The 19638-nt window shown below is 36.6% G+C and overlaps 1 protein-coding gene across 7 annotated transcripts in view; it reads left to right on the top strand.

Annotated features, from left to right (window-relative positions):
• CYLD (CYLD lysine 63 deubiquitinase) overlaps positions 1 to 19638 on the top strand; it is a 29295-nt gene that overhangs the window by 3822 nt on the left and 5835 nt on the right. For 5 of the 7 annotated variants that reach the window (XR_012630606.1, XM_074882069.1, XM_074882070.1 and 2 more), the window contains exons 2-16: positions 669 to 1329; positions 2316 to 2618; positions 3494 to 3599; positions 4688 to 4786; positions 5907 to 6023; positions 7642 to 8021; positions 9497 to 9662; positions 10472 to 10613; positions 11179 to 11301; positions 12602 to 12693; positions 13822 to 13888; positions 16580 to 16712; positions 17285 to 17393; positions 18454 to 18572; positions 19244 to 19460. Coding sequence is in view for 6 of the 7 variants with exons in the window: in XM_074882069.1 (XP_074738170.1) it covers positions 823 to 1329; positions 2316 to 2618; positions 3494 to 3599; positions 4688 to 4786; positions 5907 to 6023; positions 7642 to 8021; positions 9497 to 9662; positions 10472 to 10613; positions 11179 to 11301; positions 12602 to 12693; positions 13822 to 13888; positions 16580 to 16712; positions 17285 to 17393; positions 18454 to 18572; positions 19244 to 19460 (2680 nt within the window). In the remaining variant the exon portion in view is untranslated. Of the gene's footprint in view, positions 1 to 668; positions 1330 to 2315; positions 2619 to 3493; positions 3600 to 4687; positions 4787 to 5906; positions 6024 to 7641; positions 8022 to 9496; positions 9663 to 10471; positions 10614 to 11178; positions 11302 to 12601; positions 12694 to 13821; positions 13889 to 16579; positions 16713 to 17284; positions 17394 to 18453; positions 18573 to 19243; positions 19461 to 19638 lie in introns of those variants that run through there. The other 2 variants (XM_074882073.1, XM_074882074.1) reach the window with 2 other exon arrangements.

Below are 19638 nucleotides of genomic sequence, written 5' to 3'. Positions count from 1 at the left end.
TGAAATGATAAAAATAAAAGCCTCTACATTTTTCTTTAGAACTGCATGTTGTGGTGCTGGTGCAATTTGTTTTTCATACATTGTTTATTGCTTACTGTAACTGTCCATTTCTATTCTTTAAAGAAATGGCTGTTATAAATTACTAAAGTTTCCTTTTTCTGTTACTCTGTTACACTGCTGCAATTTTCTACTTCACTAAATCAAAACGTTATGCATGATGACAGATGCAGTACACTGTCAGAAATAAATAGTCACTAAGCACAGGAAAAGATCTCCATAGTGGAAAGCTTCCATAAAATATTGTTTGTAAACTTGAGCAGGATATTTATTCCTGCTAATCTGAAATGAAGATTTCTTTTTCCTTTCACTTATGTGTGTTTTCTGCATTTTATTACACTTTTTCCATTGATTCAAGGAACTAGAGAAGGAAAGGAAATATGCAGCAGTAACAAGTAGAAATGGGTATGTCCATGATCAACAGGACTATGGCTGTTTTGAGACTGTGTTCGCTGTCTCAGATTTTGCTGAACTATTTTTACTCTGTAGGAGGAGTGGGGCTGGTCACAGATTTAAATGATTTTCTGTTGTTTTACTTAAGACTAGCTGTAGCTCCCCAGTTTCATTTTGCCTTTTTTCCTTTTTTTTTTGTGTTTTTTTTGTTACTCTAGGCTTTCTTCTCTGGATTTGATTCTTTGCAAAATGAATATTGCATTGTTTCACAAAGATTGGACCCTCCAGTAGAATTTGTCAAGATCAGTGCACATAAATCAACAGTTTATTTTTCCTGAAAACTAATGTGCAGCTTTTAAAGTTTTAATCACAATGAATTCGGGCTTATGGAGTCAAGAAAAAGCAAGTTCATCCTATTGGGAAGAGCGGATATTTTACTTGCTTCTCCAAGAATGCAGTGTCATAGACAAGCAGACTCAAAAGCTCTTGAAAGTGCCCAAAGGTAGCATTGGGCAGTTTTTTCAAGACCGTTCATCAGTGGGACACTCCAGAAATATTCCTTGTAAAGGCAAGAAACTGCAGATTGGATTAAAGATTCTGGAACAACCTCATGCAATCCTGTTTGTGGATGAGAAGGATGTTATAGAAATAAATGAAAAACTAGCTGAGCTGCTTTTGGCCATTACTAACTGTGAGGAAAGATACAGTCTGTTTAAAAGCAAAAGCAGATTAACTAAAGGCATCCAAATAGATATTGGCTCGCCTGTTAGAGTACAGCTGAGATCAGGAGACGATAAATTTCCTGGAGTTGTTCGCTTCAGAGGACCCTTAATGCAAGAAAGGTCCCTAACAGGGATATACTTCGGAGTAGAGTTACTGGTAAGTTTCTTGCTAAGGGGGACCTTCATACATATTTTATCAGACGAGCTAAAAATCTTCTATTTAAAGAGGGAGTCATAATATCTTTAGTTTTCTAGAAGCATCATTACCCCTAAAAGTACTATAACCTTCTGTCTTCTCATAAGTATTGTTGAATACCTGTGAACACACCATATCTCATCAGCCTTGTATTCTACATGTTAAGTGAAGCTTGATGAAGTGCATGGGCTGGCAAAAAGACTTGGAACATACCCTGACTCTTCCAGCCTAGAAAACTTTAATTATTTATATCCCCATTGTGGCAAATATCTGAGGGAAAAACTTTGGTTTTCCCTCCACGTGGCAGGATACAATCCATAAACACAGGCTTGGATTCTAGGGCTGCTGTTTTGTAGAGCCCTAAAAGTCAAATGGCAACTGCTTAAGATGGAGAATGTTGCCGTTGTGTTGTTCCTAGTGAGGTATTTCTGCAAATTTAATGTCAACTGTAAGCTTTTGAAGAATTAGATTCAGGAGAGCGCCATGCTTGCAATAGTGTCTTTTTCAAAGTCCTCTTTAAAGTTTTCCCCAGCTCTTTGCAATTCCCACCAAGAACCTTGGTGCTTCTGAAAATCAGCTCTCTCTATTTGGCATCTAAGTGGAATTTTTGAATGCTTAGCATTATGTCTAGTATGAAGTAGTCTTGTCTTGATATGGCAAAAATTTGATGATGGAAGCAAGATTTACATGTGAAGAAAACATGCTTTTCTAATCAAATGACATCTTACTGTTTATTCCCCTAAGATAGACAGTGTGTATATTTGCCACAAATTCTGGCAGTAGAATTCTCCCAATATAATGATAGTTCATCGGGCAAATTCTTCATGCAGTTTCTCCAAAACACTGGATTATGTTACTGCTTTTGTAGTAGTCTGCTTTTGCACAAAATACACTGCTTTTTTTTTTTTCTTTCTTTTTTTCCCTCCTCTTCGTCCTCCGACACTTAGGAAGAAGGTCGCGGTCAGGGCTTTACTGATGGACAGTACCAAGGCAAGCAGCTTTTCAGATGTGATGAGGATTGTGGGGTTTTTGTTGCTTTGGACAAACTGGAGCTGGTGGAAGATGATGACAATGAACTGGAAAGTGACTATGCAGCTCCAGTTGACACAATGCAGGTAGAACTTCCTCCTCTGGAGATCAACTCCAGGGTTTCTCTGAAGATAGGAGAGAGTATAGAGTATGGGACAGTTATATTCTGTGATGTCTTACCAGGAAACGAAAGTTTAGGATACGTTGTTGGAGTGGACATGGTAAGAAAATAATCTGACTTTAATAACTTTTGCATGTGTGTTAGCTAGTAAATTACATGCAATATAGAAGAAGAAACATCCACAAGCTACTTCAGCGGAGGCTGACCTAAAATGGGAAATAAACACTTGTGTTCAAAGATGCCCCTTGGTGGTAATTGTTTTTTGGCATCAGGTAAATGGTATCCTATTTGATGCTAAACAGTTCAAGAGAAATACTCTGGTTACTCTGAGGAGCCTCCACTGAGCTACTTGCAGTGTTAGATGTCAGTCTTGAAGTAATCAAGTTGAGTGTTTGTCTTGTTGGACTGGCTTTGTTCTGCCTTTTAAAAGAGTAGGCTGGGTACCTTTTTCTTTTTTTCTTTTTATAAGCTTTTTTTTCATGTCATTTTGGTTTGTTTGACTTTGTTATACCTTAAAAATACTGAATTTTAAGTACAAAAGTTGGTCTTTCAAGAAAATGTGAAGCTTGTCATTAAAAATTATTTCTAGCAACTTGGATTTTTAAAAATGAACAGTTTTCAAATATTTGGTAGTTAAAGGGTGTTTTGGTTTTGTAGATCAGGTGCTTCCATTTTCTTGATTGCAGTAGCTATTGCCTAAAACACACTGGAATTGTTCTAACTTGTTTATAAATAATGGATTTCATTAGAGTAATGCTTGTTAAAATAGGAAATATTTCTCAAGTAGTTTTAAAGTTTGTGTTTCTTTAAAGACTGTAATGTTTGACTTCTAAATATGAAGCTTGGTACAGGAAAATATAGATGTTGTCAAACCTTTAATTTTCCTACTTTTTATGTTCCTAAAGACCTTTGTGTGTATTCTGTACGATGTAAGTCTTCTCTTGGGATACATGTAACATGGTTTTCTATTTTTAGGACAATCCTATTGGAAACTGGGATGGAAGATATAATGGAATACAGCTGTGCAGTTTTGCGAGTGTTGAAAGTACACTGCTTTTGCATATTAATGATGTTATTCCAGGTATGCTCTGCTTTCTTAACCAGAAGGCAGACTTTGATAACATCTCAGCCTAGGCACAGTTACGTGATTAAAACAATACTGCGGAATTAATATCCTAAATTCACTTGCATTAGTTTAACTTTCTGTGTTATACTTCTCTTCCGTTTACATTCTCACTAGTAGAAAAGGTTTAGTACCGAACAAAATTCATGTCAAATTGTATAGTATTTACAGTGCTATACAGTTGTATAGTATTCATGAATATGTGAGTGTCTGTAGCAGGAATCCTTTTATTGAATGTTGTTCAATTTACTCCAGGAGTTTAAATATCATCTTAGACCAGAAAGCTGTTCTTTCTGTGCTTGAAACATATTGATAGTATTATTTGTGCATTCTGTGAGTAAATACTTAAAGATTCATAGCAAGACTGTGGAAAAATTCATTATCCCCCACAGTTCACTGAATAGTGTGAACTTGTGACCACTACAGTCCCCCGATTCCGTTTCTGAAGAAATAAAAAAGTTTGATGTAAAACTTTTGTTTGTGCTCTACCTGCAGACAGGTACCAATGACTGTGCAGTCTTGTACAGCCTGTAGTCTGTAACCGTTGCCTTCTCTCTTCAACTTGGCTAACTTCTCTTATGTTCACCTCCTACTTGTTGGTTTAGTTGAGATGCATGTTTTTGCATGAATTCTCTCTTCTCTGGAGAATTCATGGGGACTTCTCCATTTTTGGGAAACGAGCATTTGTTGTAGATGTGTTGGTAGAGAACAAAGTTTAGAATTTCATGCATCTGTTTCCCGTAATGGAAATATGCACATACATTGAAGAACACGAAGTCAGCCTGTTTGATGTGTTCAAGAAACAATGGTAGACTTTGGAGTAAAGTAATTGCTGTGTGTGATAGAGTAATTGCTGTAAAGTGATAGAAGCAAATCCTATATACGTAAAATGTTGGTTATATGCCAAACAAGGTTTTTGCTCCACCCAGTTTTAAAACTTCTAATGCTAGAGCTTGGTTCAGTTACATCTCAAGTTTAGCTGCTCTGTGACATAGTAAAAGCATAACAAAGGGAAGCTAATACTCTCTTCATATACCATGTCTTAGAGACTGTGTCACAGGACAGGAGACCTCCTAAGCTTGCCTATACCTCAAGAGGTGGTGGTGACAAAAGCTTGTTCAATCATAGTAAGCCAAAGGCTACAGGTATGTATGGGAAGTGATTTTTCTTTACCTATGTAAGACTAAAAATTTCTGTTGCTTGGGAAAAAGTGTTGCCTTCCATACTCCATTACTTCATTTATTATTTCAGTTACGTACCAAGTTAAATTTCTCTGAAGTAGAGTATTAGTATGAATTTATTTAATCATAATAAAGGTGGTAGACAGTTTAAGTTAAGACTGATCAAAATACCTTCCCTTTCATGAAAAACTGTTTGAGGTTTAGCAAAAATTAAAGAGCATATTACCTAGTTGTCTAGTCTAACAGTTCAGGGCTGCTTTCTTTTTTTTCTGAAAGTGTAGTGTATGTGGTTTTTTTTCACTTTTTAATAAATATAGTTTGCTGTTGTCTTCCTTCTGCAGGACTAGAAACTTCCAAATTTTTAGCCCAGGAGCAGATCTGCTTAATAGTGAATATGTTAATTTTGCTGTGATTCAAAACCAAAACTGAATTCCCAAAATATAAACTACTTTTGACTCTGGTTTTGGCCAGTTCTGAAAATCCTCACAGGAAAAAAAAACCTGGAAGGGAGGTATTTTTATTTTTTTCTTTAAAGGCAAAAATAAAAATTCAGTGTCTTTTGAGTTTACTAGTAGCTATTTTGGGTTGTAGAATACTAATGACAATATATTCTGTAAGCTTTCATTCTGCCTGGCATTGGATGCTGGCAGAGATGGGCTTCACTGAAGTAACTGTGGGTTCTGTGTGGCACAAGTTACAGCTGTGTGGAATTGGATCAGTAATTTATTTGCCTACTCTGAAATTTTTTCGCTTTAAAAACAAAAGATACCTGCTATACACTGTATCTCAAATACTTTCTTATATCCATAATTTATAGTAATGAAAAATTTTCACTTGAAGGTTATTTTCTGCTGCCTTTTCAGGTTGGTGACTTGAAATTTTAGCTTGGAGGATTAAGTAGGTTTGGGATAAACTGCCGTCTTGTTGCAAGCTTAGAACTGTGTTGGCTTTGATGGGAGAGTTTGCTGCTTTGTGGAAAGGCAGTTATGTGTTCTTGAAAGTATAGTAACAAATTTATACTCTGAAATAAGAGCGTAGCCAACCTTTTGTAAATAGAAATTCAGTAAAATGTGTTGTTTTCCAGGCACTACCTCTGAACCTGGAAATAGAAACAGATCTGAAGTCTTCTACACATTAAATGGCTCATCAGTTGACTCTCAGCCTCAAACAAAAACAAAACCCCCATGGTATATTGATGAAGGTAAAGAGAGATGATAGTCTTTCGTGTAGGCATACACCTTATTTAAAAAACAAAACAAAACTAGAGTGTATTGATGTTCTTCAAATGAAACAAGTATGAGTTTAAATTTAAAACAGTTGGAGTATGTTGTCTTAGTGGAAGACATACTATATCATAAAAACCATCTTGGGACCCCCATGAAAATATACTTCTGTCTTAATTGACAGACCTGTTGTTCTATTCTGCATGGAGGAGATTACATTCTTGGCAACATATCTGCAGCTCTGTGGGAATGCGTATGTCTTGCAGGCAAAATAAAAGCTGAGGCTTGGAAGGAAGCTATGAAGATATTCCTTGTAGCCAAGTATATAGAGTAATTTTATGTAGCCTGTCTTTTTGTAGCTAATGTTACAGATCTAAGGGAGCTGTAATATTCTGCCATTCCAGCTAATCAGTCTGGAAGTAGGGGGAGGAAAAATAATCTGACTAGGCATACATGTTTTTCCAGTATTTTTAAAGGTGTTTCTGTAAAATATCTCTCTGAATTCTTACAAGTATGGGTGCACATACCTAAAGGATCAGTATATCTTGATTTGCTTCCAGATTTTTTTTTGTTTGTTTGTTTTTCCTGGTCAACGTTTCTACAGTGTGGCTGGCTGGCTTAGTGACTGAAGGGGTAAATACTAAACTAATAATGCTAATTTACAATGGAAACCTATAACAGTAGTAATCCCTGAATTCCATGAAACAAAAAGAAAATGGGTTAAAATTGTTCTTGGTTGCCTGACAGATGTTGTTCCAGCAGCTTGAAACTCTGTTTAAAAATTATTATAATATTTAAAATAAGGTAAATATCTAGCGAGGACTATGGAAGTAAAGGATTAAATAATTTTTTAAAAAAATGTTTGGACATTAACTTCAGTTAATGAAACAGCATGGGGAGAAGAGGCTTTTGCTCTGTGATTACCAATTGTGTATTAGATACCATGTAGAGACATGAGAGAAGATACAGAACACTTGTGCTATTACATGTAGTTGTGATCTCATTTATCAAGCACTGCATTAGTCATGGCTTATTTAAATCCTTTATTCTTTATAGACACTGACAGATTCCTTGTGTTAGAACCAATGTATATTGTGATAGAGCCAGGGGAATAAATACTTTTCCATTTGCAAGCAGTTACTCATCTCTGTATAAGCTGTGAAGCAAATCCTTTCCTCAGTCACACTGACCAATGAGTTCTAGTTTTGCCCATTACAGCCATAATCCTTGGGGCTGTTAACTTGTATTCAGAGAAAAATTATGATGTGGGGGTAAAAAAAAAAGTTTTCAATCTAAACCTTCCTGTAGTTTCTGGCTAAAATCTTCTTTCTCTGTGCTGTTCATTTCTGTTGGTTGTGGTAAAAGTGGTAGGGCTACAGCAGTGTCTCCTCAGCCAGTTCTGTCTCTCCAGGGTTGCCGAGTGACAAACATCTTCCTACATGTCCCCAGCTGATAGTGCTTCCTATACGGGACACCCATAAATCAGATGTGGTTGCAGATACATTTCACTGGTTTGATAGCTAAGTCTTTCCTTTTGTAAGATGGGGAAAAAAACCCAAACGACATTTACTAACATCTTGGTTTTGATTTTAACAGTTGCTGAAGACCCTGCAAAATCACTTACTGATTCATCTCCTGGATTTGGGCATTCTTCACCACCACTGCAGCCACCTTTAACAAACTCTGTGTCTACAGAAAACAGATTTCACTCCCTCCCTTTTAGCTTGACAAAAACGTCAAGTACTAATGGTACTATTGGACACAGTCCTCTCTCTTTATCTGTTCAGTCAGTCATTGGTGATGTAAATACTACAGCTAACCAGGAGAGTCCCTCAACAGCAGGCCCAGTTGGGAACTCACATGGTCTTGAGGCAGGTTCCTTGGCTGAAGTTAAAGAAAACCCTCCTTTCTATGGAGTAATCCGCTGGATTGGCCAGCCCCCTGGAGTAAATGAAGTATTAGCTGGACTGGAACTGGTAAATATAAATTGTAGTTCATATTAATATTGATTACATGTTACTAGTTTTGTGTCTGAGAGTTGGTGCCTGTATACTTTGCAAAAGCAGTTGGTCTGGAGGAATTTGTCCAAACAGGTTGCCATGTGATCGCTGTATAACAGCTAAATTCTTAGATGAGCTCTGACTTCTGTGCCTGCCCTACACCCTACTCTGTTAATAGGCTCCGAGATGTTTTTGTGTTACAATGGGTAATGGAATTTGTAGGATTGGTCACTTACTGTAAAGGAGTGGCCTTTGCTTATGTTATGGATATTTTAATTGAAAAAAGCTGACTGTATTTAAAAGTTCTTTGAAATGCAGATATACATAAAATGCCCTGGCTGTAAGAGTCTTTATTGAATATAAATTTTTTGTTTGGTTGGTTTTTGCATACCAGCAAACAGGCTGTGTCAGAGTTATGACCGTCAGAGTCATAACACTGGTTTTGATAATCGATGGTATTGATTGTTGATTTGACAGCCATGTGCTTTATCTGTTCCTATGGGTCCTTGGCAAATTCACAGTTGCTGCAAACATTAATTGCTGTTACGTATTGACATTTACTCTGTGGCAGCTGCCAGCCAAGGTTGTGATTGGCTATCAGTTAAATTAATGTGTATGCAATTAGGGAGATGGGGTTCTTTATTTTGGGATAATGTTCAATAACATTTCAGATAAAGCAGTGTACAATTATGTAAAACAACAAACATCTTTAGCGAAGTAAGTGAGAATGTGACTGGAATTTCAGCTGTTACAAAAAAACCTGATGTGTGGGTTTTTTGGGTGAGGCTCAAGCTATAGTTTGCCACAGGTGTTCTGAGACTGCATCTTAGGATGCCCATGTTAAACTGGGCTCTTGGACTTGCCTGTCATGCATTTCTGCATTAAAACCTAGCAATTGTTAGTAAGTAGACAGTATACCTTAAATCATGTTATCAAAGATAACCCAGTTTGTGTTGTCTTTCCTTGATGTACGTTTTGGGTGTTCTGAAGAAGGTGTTTTTCTTATGCAGGCCACAGTCACGCTGGAAGTAGTCACACTACCCAATGCTTAGTGATTTTAGTTGAGTTTTAAAAGGTGCTCGGTAGTGCATGTGTGCTTTTTCTAACTACAGAAGGAATCTGGAGTGACTAGCTAGCTTAGTTAAGTTCCTACTGTTGACTAGGGTTAATTTTTGCTTTCTTCTCCCACCTCCCCCAAGCTGCTTCTGGTGGAATTTTATTTTGGATGGAGTGAAAGTTTAAGTATGAAAAAAAAAGTGTGGCTCTTAATTTCCTCAATAAATCCAGTTAAAGAACACCTCAGCTGAAGCTTTGTATACTACAATGCAGAAACATTGTATATCAAGCTTCAGAGTACCTGAAGGGTGACTTACGGGTAGATATTTTATCAAATGTCTTACTGCAGAATTCTAGAAGCAAGAAAACCAGTGAATTCTCACTTGAATTTTCAGGAAGATGAATGTGCAGGTTGTACGGATGGAACATTTAAAGGAACTCGATACTTCACTTGTGCTCCGAAAAAAGCTCTTTTTGTTAAACTCAAGAGCTGCAGGCCAGATTCCAGGTTTGCCTCACTACAGCCTGTTTCCAACCAGATTGAACGCTGCAACTCTCTAGGTACTGAGCTTCTGCTTATTACTTGTTTATCAGGTGGGAACTGACCTGGGCTTTGGTTTTATTTATTCCTGCAATATGTTCTTTGTATTGATTTCAAATCTGTACAGGTAATACTTAAATGAGATTAATGAATAGAAGATCAGTCTGTACAGAACATAATGCTGCTATGGATTACTTATGCTTTAAAACAGGAAAATGTTCATATATTTAAAGAAATTTCATAAAATTTAAGGGATTTTTTTGTTACACTGTACATTTTTTACTTTAGAAGTTGTAAAGCAATCTTGGTGAAAATGGTATTTGCAACTCCAGCAATTATGTGATTGCATTATCAGAAATAAAGACAGTTATTTTTCTATAATGTCAAATTATTTTTTTTCTAAATAGTAACATAGAAAAGCATGTATTTTTATGGTGGAAGTTAGTGGTGAAAAACTAACTTCAAATATTTTGGATTTCTTGGGTCATGTTGTATTGCCTGGGACAACAGCAAAGAAAAAAGTGTCTGATACTTGTAAGGTAGTGTGAACAGGGCATTTATAATGAGAAGAGAGCTTCATTCCTACTGGATAAAATGAATTCAGTGCTGCAGGCTTTCTGAAGCACTCTAATGTGCACTGTCAGTGGAATGTAAGTCCTTGTTCACTCTCTGGAAGACAGTGAGTCTCAGCTATAATAAAATGCTATTCTAGTCCAGAGAAGGAATGCTAACACTAAGGCAGCAACTTAGCTGTAAAACATTAATAGGAAAATCTCAAGGGGGATAAAATTTGAGGCTTTAAAGTGTCTTTTGAAAAAAAAAATTTCAGCCTTTGGAGGTTACTTAAGTGAAGTGGTAGAAGAAAACACTCCTCCAAAAATGGAAAAAGAAGGTTTAGAGACAATGATTGGAAAGAAGAAAGGTATCCAGGGTCATTACAACTCCTGTTACTTAGACTCCACCTTATTCTGGTAAGTTCATAATTTGTATAGTGGCATCCCATGCTAGAAATGCAGAACACGTGATCTTTGTTGTAATGACTGTCTGTCTGTATTACTGTGCAGCTTACAAAGTCATGCACTGCGACCTTTGACACATTACTATGCTCTTGCAGTTTGAACAAGTTGTGCAGCATTTGCTGCGTAATGTGAAGTGCTAATCATGTCCAAATTGTACTGGCCCGTATGTATCTGTACTCTTTTGGACTGAGTGAGTCCCTGGCCTGTAAATGGTTGAAGGATGAAAGAGTACACAGGCCGGGGGGTGGAGGGAGGGAGATACCTCTTAGAACTTATTTGCAGAATCCTGCCTGGGCAACTGGTTTTGTGCTCTGCTGCAGAAAGGATGCTGGGTTAGAGTGGACTTCTACTATTTAATACGGCTGTGTCGTCCTCTGTCCGTAATTATCTCTTTGAGTTTGTTTAGTTCTTTAATTCTTCCTGTGGCTTTGCTTGGTTTGTCTTATGTTGCTCAGGCATCTGAATGGTTTTATCTTCCAGAATCAAAACAACCTTCCTTTTCTTTTTTTCTTTGTAGCCTGTTTTCTTTTAGCTCTGTTTTGGACACTGTGTTACTCAGACCTAAAGAAAAGAATGATGTAGAGTATTATAGTGAGACTCAAGAGCTGTTGCGGACAGAGATTGTGAATCCTCTAAGAATGTAAGTAAAGACATCAACTGGTCTCTGGTCTAATAGATTTTACACTAGATCCTGCTGTGTATGCATTCCTGTTACAAACTTGAAAAGTCTGGCTAGCTGCTGCTGCCAGTCTGTTCAATTTTTTTTTTTTGAGTATTTTTACTTGTTCTTCATGGTAAATTTAATCAGTGCTAACTGGAAATAGTTATTCATTGTTTGACGATAAAATGTTTTCACTAGTCTCTGGAAATGCGATCAGCAGAAAGCCACTGTAAAATTTGTGTAGGTATGAATACAGAAGCATTGATAAATACAAGTTATGTTCATTCACAGCATTCATATTTACATGTTTTTAATGCTGCTGTTATTGACAAGAAAAGTATTTGGGTTATCTTATGTGGAGTTTCACAGTCTGATGGCTTTGGTGGGGCTCTAAAAGTTTCATTAATTTTTACATGTGGTCTGCAAGGGGTCAAATTCTGTTACTAAAAGAACTTAACATGAGCTTTGTAATTTCTTAGGCATGATGAACAAAGGAAATAGAGCAAAAATCTGCATGAAAAGTTAATTGTCTTTAGCTTTTTTTTTTAAACATGCAAATAATACAGTTGTAGTTCTGAAATTCTGTGGACTGTCACTGAGCAATTTATCATAAAGTTTTTCTTTTGATTCCTGGAATAAAATGATGGCTTCTAAACTGTTCTTGTAAGGGCATGTTTACTTTGCCTGGTGTGTTCCAACATTCTGTGGTATAGGTAGTAGGATATACACCCAGTAGCAGAAATCTCAAGTGGCTGAGAAGACTGAAAGTCTTACTTTTACCTTTTCACCATGCTTAAAAGTTTCTTTGCACTTTCTGTAAGGTTTTAGAGGAGAAGATTGAATGTTCAGAACTTCAGCTTCTTGGGTCAGCAATACAGTTGTGTATCTTTTTCTCAAATATTGACATATTTTTTTGTTAACAACTCCCGCAGTGCTGCTGTTTTGTGACATTCTGAAAATGAGGTATTAAGTGGTGCAAATTAGAGTGAAAACAAATCAAATGTATTGACAAATCAGAAGACAGTTATCCTGGTAAGCTAATGTTTAAAAAGAGCTCTTAAAGGTTATGTATGAACATTGAGCACTGCACTAAATTTATACTGCATTAAAAAACCTGGAAGTCAGATTAATATGGGGAGTCAATACATAGTTTTGAAGAAACACTGTACATAGTTAAGGATCTGAGAGCCTGTATTTCAGCATTTAAGAGTGTTTTTTTTTCTGCTTCTCTGACTTGATCACAAACTAGCTAATAGTTTATTAAACCCATTTATCTTAGATATGGATATGTATGTGCTACAAAAATAATGAAACTGAGGAAAATACTTGAAAAAGTTGAGGCTGCATCAGGATTCACTTCAGAAGAAAAAGGTAACTGGGGAGGTTTTCTTTTCTTTCCTTTCAGATTTGTAAGAATCATAATTTGAAGGAACTGAAATACCTTGCTGTATAATTATACCAGAACAAAAGACACAAATATTTCTCGGTAGCAGTAATACCTCTACCAGAGATTTGAGTGACCAGTGGGTGGTAAAAAGGTCTTTCCTGCTTCCTCGGGTCTGTAAGGAGCCCTAGCTGAACTCTTTCTGCCAGAACAGTGTTTCACCAACTGGGTTTCTTTTCTTGCCTTCCTGTGCACGTGTAACTCCCTTCTAGCAGTTAGATGTAAGGCTCTTCCTCATAAATGAAGACTGTGATAAGGTTGGGATCTTTGTCCTCTTTCAAAATGTCACTTTGGTCTCTGAGGAATAAGCTTTTCACTACAATGTTTCATTGTCACAATGGTTATGTAGTATTTTTAAAAATAAAATCTGTAAATCATGTTAGAAAAATCAATTCCCAACCTTTTGATCTTCTGCTGCATATAATGATTAATTAGCATTGTATTGTGTAGCTGTTTCATTTTTGTTTGAGAGAACACTACTTTCTTTGTAAATGCTAAATGCTGAAAACCAGTATTTATTGCAGATAGTGACAGGAAGAGAAATATACCAGAAAACTCTCAGTGTTGGGGGAGAATAGATCTCTGGGAAGCTAGTGTTGGCTGCATTCTTGATTAGAGAACTTGGTGTCTCATTTAGATGAACTTTGTACTATTGAGTGGTTTTTACCTAAGTGTTACTGTCACTACTCCTCACTGCTTCTCTCCAGTTACACTGTTTTCTTTTGAAAGCTTTTATTTCTCCTGAAAAAGTTGTGTGGTGCCAAATGATTCCTCTAAAATACAGAGCATCTTTTTGATCTTTACTGGAAGACTTTGTTACCCTGTTGAGCCTGTGTCTCTTATTAGGGCCGTTTGACACAAAAAGAGTAAATAAAGGTTTGTGTCATGAAAATGTTCAGAGTTTGTCGTAATCTTATTGTGTTAATAAAGCTGTAAAACTGAACCTCTACTTTTTTTCCTATTAACATTTTGAAAGCTTTCATTTAAAATCAGTCTTGAATGATGTATCTGGTTTTGCATGCTAATGAGACTTTTTTTTTTCTTCCCTCCCCCAGATCCAGAAGAATTTTTGAATATTTTATTTCACCATATTCTAAGAGTTGAGCCACTGTTGAAAATAAGGTGAATCTTTTTTCTTTGTTGAACTCATCTGTTTGTAGAAACTGATGAGGAGAGAGTATCTGCTGCCTTTCAAACTGAGATAGCTCTTAGAGCACCTTTGACTTGTGACTCGTATTTCTAATAAGATTCAACATAATAAAGTTATATTGAAAAATTTGACACCATTTCCTACTTTTTTTGGTAGGTGGCTTTTGCCCCACTGCTCTTTTGTTGCAGAAGCGCATGAACATAGTTTCATGAGAACGGGATAAAGATCTCCTGTCCTAGTGCTGTCTACTTTTCAGCCTTACTGTCTTCTCTTAGTTATGCTGGAGGGGGGCTGCTGTAAGAGGACCCTGCAACACTTCTTAATGTGGCCTACAGTTTATAGCTACTTATTTCTGGGACAAGCTGCAGAGATTGCTATTTAAATGCTTAAATTGGTGTTTAAGCCATGGGAACTGATTTGCATTTCTTCTTTAAGGCTAATGAAAATATTTCAATGGTTTGGCTTTGCTTACTTTATCAAAATAACAGATACTGGCGTTTATGTATGCTTTCATCCTTGACTGTAGCACTTACAAGGATTCAGCTGTCATAACTGAGTTTAACAGGTAGGGATTGTTGCCCGCTGCTGTCATTCTGCTACCTGGCACCTGATATTCTCAGGTTTCTTGCTGCATTCCGTGGCAGCAGCAGTGTTGCAAGGCATTTCGCATAGATTTTTCAGTCCTTTCCTCATTGCAGGCATTGTATTGGGTTATACGCTGCTTTAGTTCAGTGGTGCGTGAGGTGTGTAAGTGCCCACTGTCACGCTATGCAGAGATACGGGAGCTGCGACACTGTAACTAGAGCACCTCTGTGTTGTATGCTGCAGTTCACTGTGGGGATGCTGTTTGAGTCTAGCAAGGCTGTCTTCTGTGGTAGTTGTGTAGGGAAATTTTGAAAAAGTTTGAAGGAATGAGAGATCAAGGCCTATCATGAATTTGGAACTGTGTTCCTGCTTCTGCTTAGACAAAGGTCTATGTTTTTAACCTAATTATTGTTGGGTTAAATTTTAACCTAACAATAGTTAGGTTAAAAAAACCCAAAAATACCAAAACACAACAACTAGTAACTTCAAGCATGTATTGGGCCTACATAGAAAAGTGTTTAGAGACTAGCTTGCCATCTTAAGAGGGCAACCCTCACAGTTGTTACTGCCTCTCTTTAATTCTGTGAAGTACAACATGCTGAGAAACCCCTGTGGCTAATGTATTAGTCTGGTGAAACAGCTGGGGTACAATACTATAATTATAATAATAGTATTTATTATTATAATTAGAATAATAGATCTTCATGTGAGAATGTATTTCTAGGTTTTAGTAGTTAACGGGTATGCTGCTGTGGCAGAAATCACAGCTGAAAGGAGTAAAGTAAAAGCAGGGGAAGATGCTTCTTATTCCACTTGTACATTTCTGCACTGTCTTCCATATTTCTTTAATCCCTCTTTTGTAAAGCTTGGCCTGCAAGGTTTTTGTAATGTCTGTGCCGTACAGAGGTGAACAGAACTTATGCTCCACCATTCAACTTTTAACACTGAAGTTGGTGTGTTTTGTGCGCGTACCTTAACTCTTTAAGAGCAATTCACCAGTCTCCTTTCTTCTTAGAAAGAAGGCTTAAAATGACAAATAGTAACTTTGAGCATCATACTCATAGAATCCTCTCAACACCCGAGTACTCTAAAAAGCAACAGTGTCTTAAATGCCAGCTGGGATGGGAGGACGTTACTGTGAAAGTTCCCAGGAATCTCTTCCCAGCAACTTTGACACTGGGATGACATGGTTTCTACATAACCTTTTTTCTTTTGCTATTGGAGGCCAGTTACTCCTATATGCTTTTTCTCCATGGTAGCAAAATCCATTTCTTCAATGTGATCACCATTATCTGTGTGCTTTCCTGTGTCCTTCCAGAGTGGGTTGAATTACTCATCTGAAGCCGTCTTCCCAAATATCTCAGATTTAGGTTTGTTACAGAAATATTACCTGAAAACATCAGTACTCAATTTTGACTTTGTTTTGAAACATCTGACCTCAAAACTTACTTAAATTGGTAGCTTGGACAGCCCTTAAATGTGGATTATCCTTTTGGAGCGTTCTCTGTTAACTACATAGGAAATCTAGCAGCAGGAGCCATTTAGGGAGCAGTGTAAATATCTCCCTGATTAACAGGAAATGTTTCATTGAATCCAGGTTGTTGTGTTTTTTTTTTTTTTACTCCTTATTGGAAGTATCATACTGAAGAGAATTACTGTTGTTCCTTTTGATGTTCTGTAACTGAAACTCATACTTGTCTCTTCAGTGAAGGCTGCTTTATTGTGTTGGGGTTTTCAGTGCATATGCTTAGGAAGTATTTCTCAGTTGATAGTTCAGTAATGCATAAGCATCTGCTTTTAAAACACACTGAAAATTATACTGCTTTTGTTTCTTGAATAAGTTTTTCTAAAATCAGTTCACACTTAATACTTACTTGATTACCTGTCATCTGAGGCACTTTGTTGCTGAGGGTTTTTTTTTTTGTTGTGGGTTTTTTTTTTTCAAAGCACAATATATTTCAATGCAGAGATGATGTTGTATAGACTATTTTCTGGTAGATGTTGTTTTCTTAGTAAAATACAGTCATTACAGCAGCGCTTCAGAATTTGTTTTTTTGGTTTTTTTAATCTGTTTTTAGATCAGCAGGTCAGAAAGTACAAGACTGTTACTTCTATCAAATTTTTATGGACAAAAATGAGAAAGTTGGAGTCCCAACAATTCAGCAGTTACTAGAGTGGTCATTCATCAACAGCAACTTGAAGTTTGCAGAGGTTGGTGACAGCTGCCGCTTTGTTAGAAGTGATGGTACCTATGGGACAAAAGTAGGATTTGGTGCAAAACCAAAATGCGGACATCTTAGAAATGGGAGTACTAGGTCAGGGGTACAGGTTGCCTACATTAGAAAAATATTTTAAGGTTGACTTAATGACCTGTATCCTTTAGTTGAACAGACCAAAGTAATTTAGGTAAAGAATTACTAAAAGAAAACTTCTTAGTTACTGCCAGTAAGTTGTGTTAAGGACTACTATTTTGAGATAACTCTGTTTGTAAAAATCTTTACAAAGGGAAGATTTTTCTTTTTTTTTTTTCTTTTTTTTGCCCCACCAGTATGGGGGCGTGTAGTCCAGTATGTTTAATATCATACTTGAGCATGACTGAGACTTCTGACATTTGACAGTGCTTTAGATGCCACTTAATTTTGTTTTGCTTACGTCTTGTTAATTTTGAAGTCAATGGGCTGCAAGTTTAAATAACATGGGTATGTTTATAGCCTTAGAAGTGTGTCCCTAAATTTAGGTAATTATCTCAAGTTCATTACATTATATTCTGGCATTTTACCTAGGCACCCTCTTGCCTGATTATCCAGATGCCTCGGTTTGGAAAAGATTTCAAAATGTTCAACAAAATTTTTCCATCCTTGGAATTAAATATAACAGACTTACTTGAAGACAGTAAGTATAGAACATTGTGTTGTGTAATGAAAGAGAGTTGGAAAGTAAGTAGTTCTGGTGTTCTGTTTTTTTAAATATATAACCAAGGTAATGTGAGGTGCTCAGGCTGAGGAGAAAGGAAAGTTTACTGGCTAGAATGCTTTTTTTTCTCATGTCAGTTAAAAGCTATAATTCAGAAGAATATATAGTATATAACTTGATTATGTTTATTTAATTCTTGAGTATGTGTACAACTAAACTTATTTCAAGGTGGTGGTGTTAAAATTGAGTTGTTAGCAGCAAAACAATTCATTAATATGGCAGGTAGGAAATCTTAAAAGCTAAATGTAGCACTGAGATTGGTTAATAGGTGTTTACAATGTTGACCATGCTTCATTAGTCTTTATGGGTTTGTGCTTGTTTCTAAGCTTTTTGTCATTAGTTTATCAAACTAGGAGAACCTGAGATGATCAGTATGTAAGCCTGCAGCATGTAGTGATGGTGCATTTTTCAATTATAAATCTATCAGTCGTCTGTGACCTAAATTTCTGACATTTGTCATTCACTGTATTTTTCATTGCATTACCTAAGGAAAGAGACTTGGTTTTAAATTTGAGATAAGAATTCATAAAACTTCTAAAAATTATTGGAATAATGATGTCAGAAACTGTCATGGCCTTTTCTTTCACTGTCATGGCCATCAGCTTATTCTTTTCTTTTTTTAATTTTTTTTTTTTCTGGTGTTGACAGACATAGGGGCTAAGCTAACTGTACTAATATAATGAGAGAGAACTAACTTAATTTAAAAGCCTGGTTTTACTTGTTCATGCATTTGATAAAACTCAATATTCTGTTTTGCAACTTGCTACTCTAATAGTTCTTATTCCACATTATGTCAAAGGAAAGAAATTAAATACAGTGGCACATTTCTGCTTTGATTGGCAACTTGGTTTTAGCTTTTTTTAATGTAGTTATTTTCTCCATTCAAAGTACTAATCCTCCCTCCTTCCTATACCCCTTTTCTAAAAAAGCAAAAAAAGCCTCCCCAAATTGGAGACTAATATCTTCTTTAAAAATGCAGCTCCCAGGCAGTGCCGTATATGTGGAGGGCTTGCTATGTATGAGTGTAGAGAATGCTATGAAGATACTGATATTTCTGCTGGGAAAATCAAGCAGTTCTGCAAAACATGCAATACACAAGTAAGTTGTTGTCTTTGTTATTCTACAGGGGTTTAACCCAAATGGTTTATGCTGTAATAATTGAAAAAAAGGTGTTAAGAGCTTAGCGAGGCTTTCTCACCAGCATGAGTGCAGCTGCATCCCAGCAAGTAAAGGGTAGCCTTTGGTGACAAATCAGGAACTCCATTTGGCCCTGCAATGTTTTCATCAACAGTTTCTTACTAAAAACGTGGCAACTGCCAAATCCAGGACTGAATACAGTGGAGGAGTAGTGATCATAGGCACCTTGGAATCTGTTTCTGGTCACCTGCTTTAAATCCTAATTTTACATACATGCTACCTTGTTTGAATTGATAAATTCATGACATAGAACCACTTAATTTTGAGAGCTGTTTGGTAACTTGCAAGAAGCTGTTATAGTCATGGCTTGTTTTCAAGCCTGAACATAGTAGAAAATTGTTGCATTAAATCTGACCTCCCTTCTAAAGTTAGATCTGAATTTTCTGGGCAATATTGAACTGCACTGGTGGGGAAAAATAGAAGAAACATTTAGTCTGCCACTGTTATTGCAGTTCCTTCTCTAATGCCATTAATCTTCAGCAGTAATGTTCTTTTTAGTTTGTCTGCCAGCCACTGAACAAATAATCTTAGGGGGTGTTTTTTTCTCTTCTGAAATACCACTTCAATTGTAGGTTCATCTTCATCCCAAGAGACAGAGTCATAAATTCAATCCATTGTCACTACCTAAAGATCTGCCAGACTGGGATTGGCGACATGGCTGCATCCCGTACCAGAAGATGGAGTTGTTTGCTGTTCTCTGCATAGAAACAAGCCACTATGTAGCTTTTGTTAAATACGGGAGGGATGACTCCGCCTGGCTTTTCTTTGACAGCATGGCAGATCGGGATGGTAGATCTTTTATTCTTACTAATCTTATCTTATTTTTTTAATGTGCATTACTATTTTAAATTTCAGTGCCTATTTATTAACATTTTGGGGATATTAATATCGTTTGAATTGATGTACTTGATGCTGGGTCACTAATCTTGACCCAGCCTTACCTCAGCACACTGATTTCATAGCAGCC

Source organism: Strix uralensis, chromosome 12, assembly GCF_047716275.1.
Source record: "Strix uralensis isolate ZFMK-TIS-50842 chromosome 12, bStrUra1, whole genome shotgun sequence".
NCBI classification, from domain to species: domain Eukaryota; kingdom Metazoa; phylum Chordata; class Aves; order Strigiformes; family Strigidae; genus Strix; species Strix uralensis.
This window is presented reverse-complemented; position numbering and strand designations above follow the sequence as displayed.